Raw genomic sequence first — 12,097 nt, forward strand, 5'->3', positions numbered from 1 at the left:
ACCGCTCTTAATATAACTAGTGCTAATTTTATAATTATATTTAGATCCGTTGTTTTGAAGTGGAGTGGGTAGGTGGGTTTTGAATTCATCCAATTATTATTATTATACAAACCATTTGTATCATTTTTTGTTGAATTTTACGGTAATACAAAATAATTTTAGAATATATAGCGTGACCAATGCTTGGCCCCATTCTATATTTAAAATTGGGATGTTACGGTAAAACCCTAAAAAGTTACATATCAATTGATTGAAAATAATTGAAAAACCTAATTATTAATGAAATTAATTTTCTTCCAATTTACTCTTTATATCATTTTACTAGCTATTATCTTATCCTTGATGTATTGGACTCTCGAAATATCTATCTCATTTTAATTCGATATGTATATATATAATAGTTTCTTAAATTCTATGTGTAAAATTTAAATAAATTAAATTTTCTAAATTCATGACAAAATACTATTGAAATGAGGAGAGAAAATTGCATTTTTACTTGCTCTAATTTTTTAGGTTTACAAATGATTATTACAATACAATGATACGGTCTAAAACTCGCTAGAAATTGTTAGGAACCAAAATGTTTATATTATAAAATTTATCTGCATTAAATTAATTTATATAAAATTAATGGAATTTAATATTAATTTTCTCAATAAACCTAAAATAATAAAATCTCTTTCTTCATCAATTCAAACTATCAATACTTTAATAATTAATTTTCTAAATTATTCTATATATATCGACTTGGAGTTTGTGCAGAAGTATTCGATCCTACCATTGGATTCGTTCCACAAGATTCATTTTGAACCTCATTTTGAATGAAAGTTTCAACAGGCAAAAAAAAAAAACGGTAATTTCGAAATAAAATTTACTGTGAAATAATGGAATTACAGGTCGGACCATGCAATGCAATAACTATTCTATATGAATACACAGATCCTGAATTTAATTTAAATGTACCACCAGCTGTAAAGCCTATACCTTTTCTTCTCATTTATGGTGCAAACCTTTTTGTCCTGCCCCAGGGGATATAAACAATTATTTAATTCAATAATCAATAAATTACATTTTTATATACAATTTCAAGAAGAATAATGAAATAATCAGCGTGTTTTGGATATATATATTATATTTATATGCAACACAGTATCATATACAGACGATATGTCAGAAATCGAAGTATACGTGTATGTATATGTCGGGACAAAATATCAGTCGTTGGTTAGTAGTTATCAACAGTGGCATTAGTTAATTAATTATTATTTGAAGCCAAATCATACACTGTTTTCTTTATTTAATTAAGGATTTATCAGTACTTTGTTAGGGCAAAGATAGTATATGAAATTCGGAACTACATTCCATATTTTGGTTCACGACAAATTGGTATCAAAATTATTTGTGATCTAATATAACTATATATATATATATATATATATTATATTCACATTATTAAGATGGAGGATTTATAATCACATGTATTTATTGACAGATCTAGAAATAGATATGATTGGGGGCATAGTAAGAATAAATTTAATTTTATTATGGGGGCATTTAATGTTATTAATCAAAATGTTATAGAATTTGTAATGAAATTATACCTTTTTTTTTTTAATTTGATAGTGGGACATTGGACCCCATTCTCTTATACGCGTGTTGTGAATTGATTAAAATATTGAAGATTATTGAAAAAAGGATATGTTCGCTTTAGAACGTGAAAACAATGTCATGAACTGACGATCGATCGATCGTTTGTTCGAGAAAATAACATTACCAGACGATAAATTTATCGTTAATGACGACCGCTCTATCGTAATGGATGATAGGTCTACTGTGGTTTCGGACCAAAATGTCCAGAGAACAGGATCGCTCTATCATATGAGACGATCGGTCGATCGGGGTCTCGTATGAAATTGTTCGGAATTACGATCAAGTTATCATCTCGGATGATAGGTCGATCGTGACTTCGGACAAATTTATCCATACGACATGATCGATCGATCGTCTTTTGACGATAGATAGATAGATCGTGGCTTTGAAAATGAAGAACATTATCCGACGATCGATTTATCGTCAGGGACGATCGTTCTTGCGAGTTTATGTCTATGTATTAACAATTCAAGAGAGCATTTCTTTTCATTGCATCTTAAATTAAAGACGTATTATCTTACAGGCGTATTACCAAAAATCTTTTATTCGTGTGGAATGAAATAACGTTTTCAAAAAATGTTGTATCACGATTTAAAGAGTTATACGGTTACCTTTTTCATTTCTTATTGTTCTAACACAGAATTCATAAAAAATCCTACTGGAATATTATTTTCCTTTGAAAATTTCCAAAATTACAAAAGTACGTCCAATGATAGATATATATGGCACGTAGCCATATGCTCCTTCCGCATGTGTGTATATTTTATTACCAGATGTTAATTCCATGTCATACATCAACATTGGGAACGGGTTTAGGGTTTAATTATTTTCTTGGTCAACTTTAACTTAGGATTAATAATCACATTAGTTTATTTCTTATTCGCGTGAGGTGAGGGGGCATGCAGTGTGACATATAAACAATTGGTGTTGAATAAAGATCTGTGAATATGTAATTTCGAGAAAGTAGGATTATCAAACGTTTTATATCTAAAAAACTAATTAAAATAAACCGAAAAATATATAAAAGTATTGTTATTCAATATATAAAAATGAATTTATTTAAATTTTATTGAATGAAACTTTATGTCTCGTTAGCTTTGCTTGGAATTGGAAGTGGCCAAATCCGAGCATTGACTCTTTCTTCAACGTCTTATTCTCTGTCCATAACTGTTGCTGATGTTCATGAATCATCTCTCTCTCTCTCTCTCTCTCTCTCTCTCTCTCTCTCTACCAAATCTCTCAACCTCTGCTCTTTAAGTCATTTTCATTTTCTTCTGGGTTTTGCAAATTTCACTCGTAAATGGCACAGAAACACTTGAGAGAGCTTCTGCAAGAAGAACAAGAACCATTTCAGCTCAAGCACTTCATCGCCGACCGTTGTTTTCAGATCCGACAACCATGTCGGAAAACCGATTTGAAGGCCAAGAAACGAAAGCCCATCTCCGGAAACCCTGGATTCCCTTCGAATCTCTGCGAGAGCTCGTGCTTTTCCTCTGGTCTTAATTCATCTCCTGAGCTCAGATCGCCGGGAAATCGCCAGAACCGCTTTTACATACAGGTTCCGGCGACAACTGCAGCGATTCTCCTTGAAGCCGCGGCGAAGATTCAGAAGCAGCCGTCGTCATCGAAGAACGCGAAATCGAAGACACGAAACAGAGGAAACGCGTTCGGGTTATTCGGGTCCGTCTTCAGGCGGCTCACGGACCGGAGAGCCGAAACGCTGTTTCCTGAGGTGAAACTGCGATTGCAGAACGCGGAGGTGGAGGGAGATTCGTTCTCCACGCGGACAAACGCGGTTTTTTCAGAACGCGTGAGGGATAGCGATTCAGAACCGTCGAGCAGCAGCCAACGCGGAGAGAGTTTCGAGGTTAGAAACGCAGACGCTGGATATTTCAGCGTCTGCGATAGCCCTTCATCCTCCTCCGGCGAGCAAACTCCCCATTTCACGTCTCCGGCCACGTCGCCGACGCTCCGCATTACAGAGGTTTGTCTAAATTCTCTATTTTTATTCATATTATGATTAGACCCAAATCAAATATTAATCCAAATATTATCACTAATCCAATAATTAACAAAATGAAGAAAAAAAAAACATTCTATGGAGAAAAAAAAGGGACATCTGATCTCTGAGAAGATCAGAGACACATGGGGCTAAAGTGTTCTGGTTTTGTTGATGTGTCTGTATCATAAGGTGTTCAGTGGTACGGTATAAAAAAATCTTCCACTTTTTTTTTTCTGTGTTCATGGTCGGAATTTCATCTCGTTGAATTACGCATATGCCCCTGTCTGATTTAGGAGGGTAAGATCATGTTATAGGGGTGTTTATGTCCTTTCATGAACAGCGGTCAACATTCTGAACCTGATACCACACCTGTTTTGATTGTTGCACCTCACTAGCCCACGAACTAACTTTCCAGCAAAATTAAAACGGAAGCAATAAACTAACAGTTTTAAAAAAAAAAAAAAGATTGTTTTGTTATTATTTTAAAGGATGATATAAATTGAATGCATAATATTCCTGAATTTTAGCATACTATAATATAAAGAAAAATGGCAATCGAATAAATGATTTATGGGGTTGCAATAGTAAAATGTGACTTGTGAACTATGAACATTACCCTCAATTTATAGAGTTCAATATTTCTGATTATATCTACTAAATAATCATATTAGTTCTTATCTCTTTGCGAGATGTCAATTTGGTCAATAATTCTGAATTGGATATGATAGAAAGATTGTTATAATATATACAATTTAATACGTTTTGGTTTATATAATTATTGAAAATAAACCGAACATATTCTTCAATACGAGTTTCGTCTGTATTCTCTCTTCTTTTGGAACGTTTAGTCTCTCCGTGTTTAGGCACAACTAATTGTGGATTATAGCTACTAACTAAGTATATATATATATATATATAATAATCCACTTAATTAGTTATAAGCATATTTCAGAAAATAGTAAGACATATATGATCAATGTGCATGACCATGACCTAGGAACTGTGTAACGATGAGTTGTAACAGGTCGACGAGACAGTGAGTTTGAAAGAACAAGAACGTGAAGAAGACAATGAACAATGTAGTCCTGTCTCTGTTCTTGACCCTCCTAACGATAAGGACGAGGACGAGGACCTCGATCTCGATCTCGAATGCAGCTTTGAAGCAGTACACAGTATGTTTCTCTACCATTGATCATGTTTTCGTTCGATGTAAACCCTGAAATCTGCAAATGGATATATCGACAGATAATGAGAAGTATTGAAATTTCAAAGACGGATATAAATTGTCACGGAATTTTGATTATTCTATATAGCTTTCGTAGATCGTTCCCCGATATGAGGTTTAACCGGTTTTATTATGTATTAGTCTTTTTCTTTTCTTTCACGATTCTTAAGAGTGTTGCTTCTATTTTCTTGTTGATCTGATGATGGTTTCGGAAAATTGATTGTTATATCGACTGTTTAACCGTAATATCCGCTATGTTAATCGGTTATTTTGGTCGTTTTATCCACTAGGAGCAAAGCAGAGACTGCTCGAGAAGCTTCGTAGATTCGAGAAACTAGCGAAATTGGACCCAATGGAGCTCGAAAGGAAGCTCTCGGAACAAGAAGAAGATGAAACCCTAACATTATACGACTCCGAGGAAGATTTAGGCGGAGGTTTCAGGGGAACGGAGGAAGAATCGATCTCACGGGATGACGACCAGAAGAATGATCATCGAGGTGGAAGCGAATGTCGGAGATGGAGAATGATAAAGGCGTGGAAAGGATTCAAGTTCGGGTTCGGATTCGAAAGCATAGATGAAATCATGGAGAGAGATGTGAGAGAAGGTTCAAGAGAGTGGATGAGGCAACGAGTGGAGGTTCAAGAGGCTGCCTGCGATGTAGAACTTTCTATTTTCTCCTTCTTGGTCGAGGAGTTCTCTCTCGAGCTTGTCTTTCGTCCATAACTCAATTAATCCATCAACTACCAAAGGTATGTATATAATATCTCAAATATATATATAATATTCTAGAATGATAAAATGAAATACTTTTGCTATGTGTATATATATATATATAATATGGTTTGAATCGTAGTCGCATCCATAACGAAAATTTTGATGTCTAAATACAGAATCGAATTTGAGATAAAACGTTTTTATAAAATCGGCCGAGCGTTTTTTGCTATAACCGTACAGATGATCTTTTAGATATTATTTTATGATTAGGTCAGTAAACATTTTGTGATACAATCCGAAATAACAAAAGTTATTCATGTGATATTTTTATTTCCGAGGATGTATGGTATACTTTTTGGATGTATATTTCATTACAGATAATGAAATTGATGTGAATAAATTAGATAAAAGAGGGTCAATTTGAATTTAATAATTTTTATTTGTAGAGCTGTCGTGGGGATTATGAACTTAATGATGGGACAATCCATCTAACTCCATTATTTAAAGACACCTATTAATCATAATTTCCTTGCCTTTTTTTTTAAAAAAATTATCTATATATAGACAGCTCATGGATAAGTTTAACAATTTTTTTTATAAACATCCATAAAGTAATAATTTCTTAAAAACATGATTAGAGTGTACGAAACTTTTCGAGTATAGATCTGTATAAAAGTAAAAACATGATATTTTTTTATACAAATTTGTGAAATCTGAAACGTTTTTAGTGGTGAAATTTGAAACATTTCAATAAACATACATGCCTAAGTTAGATTATTGAATATACGAATATACGAAATGTGGAATTTTGAAGAGAAAATTAGATCGTGTGGTATAAGTATAGTCTATATTTCGTCGTTATTTGTTTGTTTGATTTTCAAATCTATAATTATTATGATTCTATTAAAAGAATTATTTTAAAAATTATTTTCATCTTTTTCCTTTTATATTAAATTCAAAATCAAACAATTTAATTTTAAAAATAATATTTAATTAATTTTTATTCAATAATGTATAATAATGTATTACATATTATATAATGAAATGGATTACAACTATTAATATTTTTAGAAAACTATTAAATTTGGGGAAAATATTAACATAAAAAATGGATTGGAATTTATTTAAGTTTTAGTCTTAGATGGTCACGTTTTCAAAGTCTGGATTCCATTAAGTCTGCTTTCCAAATTAGTTAGGAAATTCAATATTTATTTATATAATTAAATTAATAAAAATAGATAGATCAAATATTTCATTTTATCATTCTAGATTACACGTTCGCGTAAATATAAAAGTACCTCATGAAATGAATCATATACGTAAAATACTAACATAACTATAATACAATTTTTTTTTTCATAATCAAAGTATCTAATTAACAGAAAATCCAACTAAGGGTCGATGTCATATCATAAAGATGTTCATTGGACTCGTTCAGACAAGAGTATGATCTTAATTATTAGAAAATCAAACTTAGGATCCATCGTCGACCATGCATTGGAAACTTCATAATATCTTTGTGATAAAACATTATTATCTCTTTTCATTGAAAATGTAAATCAGATCAAACTCTGTTCATGTAAAAAAATGTTATGATAAAATATGACCATGTATATCATTTAATATTATTAATTATGAAACGTCGTGGCAACCAAGTTTGTTAACTTATTATTATTATTATTATTATTATTATTGGACGTACCTAAAACCACCAAGACCCGTTGACCGCAATTCACATATAATTCCGAAACAACCCTTCTCTGCCCCAACGCGACCAAACAAAGCCATGGCGGAGGAGACAGCCACTGTTCGAATACAGCAAATGCATCAGAAGCTTAAGCAGCCGCCTCAGCTGCTCAGCTCGGCGGCTGGAAAACCCACTTGCTCCATCTTCAGAGTCCCTCAGAGCATGATCGAAGTCAACGGAAAGTCTTACGAGCCTCGAGTCGTCTCCATCGGACCGCTCCACCGCGGAGAAAAGCACGTGAAAATGATCGAAGAGCATAAATGGCGCTACCTAAACGCACTTCTCGCAAGAACAAATGATTTCTTGTGCCTTGAGGATTACGTAACCTCTGTCCAGAGGGTCGAAGATGAAGCCAGAGAGTGTTATTCGGAGACCATTCCCATGGATTCTGATGAATTCAACGAAGTGATGGTCCTTGACGGTTGTTTCATCCTTGAATGTTTCCGAAAAGTCGCAAAGTTGGTTCCTTTCGATCCCGATGATCCGATCGTCGCCATGTCGTGGATCTTGCCCTTCTTCTACAGAGATTTTCTCCGTCTCGAGAATCAGATCCCGTACTTTGTTCTCGAGATTCTGTTCGACCTCACAAAAGATCAAGAATCCAACGTTTCTTTATCATCTTTGGCTTTCAATTTCTTCAACAACGTAATGCACAGGACAGAGACAGATCTCGCGAGATTCAAGGAACTCGGAGGGAAACACCTCTTGGATCTTGTCCGAACAAGCCTCCTACCCGCGTCTGATCTCCACGCGCCGCCGCCACGACGGAGGCCGACGCCGTCACACATCATCCACAGCATCTCGAAGCTCCGTCGCGCGGGGATCAAGCTCCGGGAACTCTCCGGAGACGACGAGGAGAGAACCTTAGGCTTAAGCTTCCTAGTCGTTAGATTCAGACACGGAGTCATCGAGATGCCGACGATAACCATCGACGATTTCATGAGCAGCTTCCTACAAAACTGCGTGGCCTACGAGCAGTGCCACGTGGCGTGCTCTAAACACTTCACCACTTACGCCACGTTCTTGGACTGCCTCATCAACACGTACGTGGACGTGGAGTACCTGTGCGACCGTAACATCGTCGAGAATTATTTCGGCACGGAAGGTGAAGTTGCGAGCTTCGTGAATAAATTGGGAAAAGACGTGGCTTTCGACATAAATGAGTGTTATTTAAGCGACTTATTTAACCAAGTGCATGAATATTACAAGAGTAGCTGGCACGTGCAATGGGCTAGCTTCAAGTATACGTACTTTAGTTCTCCATGGTCTTTTATTTCTGCCCTTGCAGCTCTTGTCTTGTTGGTCTTGTCCATTCTACAAACGTTTTACACTGTTTATCAAGTTTATATGTAACCCATTAATTATATATTGATAGAGAGACATATATAATCTGTTTCTTTCTATGTTCTAGTGATATAAGATTCTTGAATGATTGGATTTTCCTTATGTTACAATGATATAAGATTTATTCTTTACATTCTCATGACCCCAATGTTGTTTTACATCCTCGTGAATTTTAATACTTAACTCAAACAAAGAATATAAACAGACTTGAACTCATTAGAAAAGAGGACTAATTAAGTCACCCAAACACAATAAAACTCTTGGATTTACCCAACTTTGGATAGCTCAACCGGTGAAATAGCTAGGGAGCAAATCGTTTGTTCTGTCTTGAGTTCGAGCCTCAAGTTGGGGAGAAAACGTATATTCTAATCACATGGTTTGCTTTTGATCTCGGGATTAGTCTTATCTCGGCCAGAATACCCGGTTACCCAAAAAAACCTCAGTCTATGAATGTTCGGATATTGATTGAATGGTGATGATATATAGGATGCTAGTGTTGTTTGGAATAACATCAATCATCATCAAGAAGTTAGACACATTTTGTCGAGGTCCGTGATTTGGATTAAATCCTTAAACTCTTGGTTTTTTTAATGATGTTGGTTGTTTGATGATTAATGGTAGAGACATGATTGCTTGTTATTAAATTTTTTGGATGTTTTGTGATGTTTGGTATATTCTAAGTAGGGGTGGCCAATTCATGTTTCGCTTCGGTTATATTCGGATTCAATTATTTCGATTATAAAAAAACTATAACCATTCGGTTTTTATATAAATTTTGGTTCGGTTTGGTTCGGTTTCGGTAAAAAGTTCATTTTTTAAAGAAATTATCGGGTTTTCGGTTATTTTTTTATTCTGTTTAAGAAATCATAACCGTTCGGTTTTGATATCGGATTCGGTTCGGATACAGTTATGTCTTATTCCATTGGTTCAGCTTGGTTATTCGGTTAATAACCGAAATGGCCACCCCTAAATCTAAATATTGTTAATATTTTGGACCGAGAATGTTTTATATGTTGCATGTTTGTATTATTGAATCGATAATTTTTTTTATAATCCGAAAATTCGTCAAATCTTCGTTCCAACTATATCTTGATATAAAAAGTTAACCTTGTTCATAAATTAGAGCGTGATATTTAATAACTTTGGTAATGGATTGGACTTAGAAATGGGATGGTCGTGAGTTAATTACGTGTGTGACAGTATAGAGCACACATTAATTAAATATTGATAATAAAAGATATCTACATTGTAAGAGTTTGTATGAATATGGTACAATCAATCAATGTTCTAAAAATTTGTATACGATGTGTAGCAACTATTACAAGAAAATGACCGAATACATAAGTACCATCTTGATATTCCAGAATGTATGAATTTAAGAGTTTGTATGAACTTTGAATTTTGAATCTCTTGTATTCCAAAACCATCGATTTCGTTCTGTATTTAAGTTGTTTTTAATATTTTATTTTTCATCTTTTCATATTCCAAGTCAGTTGTAAATTGGTATTTATAAATATCTATATTTTCCGATATTCAAAATTCTAGATATCGAAAAATATCGAATTGGATATAAATAATAAAACTGAATAATATTTAGATATGGAGAAAAAAACTCGAAATTCAATGCGTGTCTAGAAAATTCTCCTTTGGATCTTGTTAATGGATACCTAATTTATATATATTTTAAAACCCTTTGGCCTAATCGTAGGGTTATAAGAAAGGAACCACTAATGAAATATTGCAAACTAAGCATGAGGACCACATGAAATATAGATGATTAGACCTCTAATTGTGGTGCTTAGAAGCCAATTTCTGCTCCGATCACTACTTTATGAAAAGATAATTATCACTTCCATTGACTGATCCCAATTATACACTACACAGATATATATAAGCCAGTGAATTACATTATCATATTCATATAAGTACATGTAAATAAGTATGTAATCTTCATGCATAAATTCAACTCCTTAATATTGTAATAATTATTAGCTATATAACATATACAAGGTAATTCATTTTACCAAAAAAAAAATATACAAGGTAATTAGCACTTAATTAGTTTTTTTGAATATTTGACTTTCGACCGGACACATATTCCTCAAAATAAATCGGAGGGCGACACTCCTTGACTTCGAGAAGAATGCAAGTCCAATTAAAAGTGGCCACGTGGCACGACAGCAGCAGTTTGATCCTGACCCGGCAACACATTATCAACCAAGTCTATGTAATGTCGTGTGACATATAAGTTATATATTTTTTATTTACCAAATGCGGAATTCATAGGCTTAATTATAGTAAGGTTTCTTTTGTATGAGGCTGCAAGTGCAAGAAAATTATTACAAGCATATATGAAAAATGTTACATAACAAAATAAAAACATATTTTCTATAATGAAACTGCAAGAAAATATTTTGGGTAACAAATAGTTATTAGTTTTTTTTTTTGGTTGAATGTGATTGTACATGAGTCATTGAAAATAATATAATATATATATTACATATATATATCCTAGAATTTTACTTTCTAAATTCTATTTTTTTATTCTACAACTTCACAAACTTGACCTAGATATGTACCTATATAAGATGTTACGCCTATACATGCAAATAATAAACAACTTATAACGGTAGATTAAAGCAATGGTTTCTTATGGTTTGGGAAAAAAAAATCAACAAACATATGATTCGTATGAGACTTGTGTATACGAATAAGACTATAGGTACCAACTTTTTTTAATTTTATTTTTTGCGTTCCTATTTTTTTTTATTGATTTCTTCAACACTCCGCATTTTTTTCTCGCATTCTAGAGTTTTATTTTATGCATGCGAGTGGGATATTCAGTCCCTCTAATTAATACGCATAAATTAATTCATCATATCATCAAAGGAATCCACATTATACACTGCTCTCATCAATCAACAAACGTTGTTATATTCATGACCATGCATGTACATAACTAGGCAGCATCTTATTACAAAACACAATATAAAAGGAACCACACCCATATGCACATATATATATATATATATATATATACCTACATAAGTAGATACACATACGTACATACACACATATATATATAAATATAGTCAACTCGTTTTCTGATCAAGGAAACTTCCACAAATGATCATCAGCTCCAACGAATCCATCTTCACCACCGAAGGCACCACCGTGAAGTCGAGGTGGGCTGAGAAGCATTCCTTCAGCCATATTCATGAGCACATTTGGCATGTCGAAGATCAGATCCTCGTCCATGAATCCACCACTCACATTGTTGTTGTTACTACTAGTCATCATTGATGCACTACCCTCTTGATGATGCACTCCGGTATTATTATTATTATTATTATTATCTTGATAGCTCGTCTCACGGTTCTTGATTGCGTCATTAGCCGCTCCAAGAGCGGCTGC

General features: G+C 33.8%; 3 protein-coding genes across 3 annotated transcripts in view; 2 read left to right on the top strand and 1 right to left on the bottom strand.

The window, feature by feature from the left end:
• The first annotated feature begins 2,831 nt into the window (after positions 1-2,831).
• Positions 2,832-5,693, top strand: LOC104823464. Its single transcript, XM_010555037.2, has 3 exons — positions 2,832-3,634; positions 4,677-4,824; positions 5,168-5,693. Exons 1-3 carry the CDS (start codon positions 2,951-2,953, stop codon positions 5,599-5,601), a joined length of 1,266 nt encoding a protein of 421 aa, XP_010553339.1. The 5' UTR covers positions 2,832-2,950; the 3' UTR covers positions 5,602-5,693.
• Positions 5,694-7,212: 1,519 nt separating this feature from the next.
• LOC104823465 (UPF0481 protein At3g47200) lies at positions 7,213-8,780 on the top strand. The gene has a single exon (XM_010555038.1). It carries the CDS (start codon positions 7,379-7,381, stop codon positions 8,690-8,692), a length of 1,314 nt encoding a protein of 437 aa, XP_010553340.1. The 5' UTR covers positions 7,213-7,378; the 3' UTR covers positions 8,693-8,780.
• Positions 8,781-11,791: 3,011 nt separating this feature from the next.
• LOC104824533 (ethylene-responsive transcription factor ERF024) overlaps positions 11,792-12,097 on the bottom strand; it is an 892-nt gene continuing 586 nt past the window's right edge. The window contains exon 2 of the mRNA XM_010556635.1: positions 11,792-12,093. Within this exon, the coding sequence (XP_010554937.1) occupies positions 11,792-12,093 (302 nt within the window). The remainder of the gene's footprint in view (positions 12,094-12,097) is intronic.

This window comes from Tarenaya hassleriana, unplaced genomic scaffold (assembly GCF_000463585.1).
Source record: "Tarenaya hassleriana unplaced genomic scaffold, ASM46358v1 Cleome4, whole genome shotgun sequence".
NCBI classification, from domain to species: domain Eukaryota; kingdom Viridiplantae; phylum Streptophyta; class Magnoliopsida; order Brassicales; family Cleomaceae; genus Tarenaya; species Tarenaya hassleriana.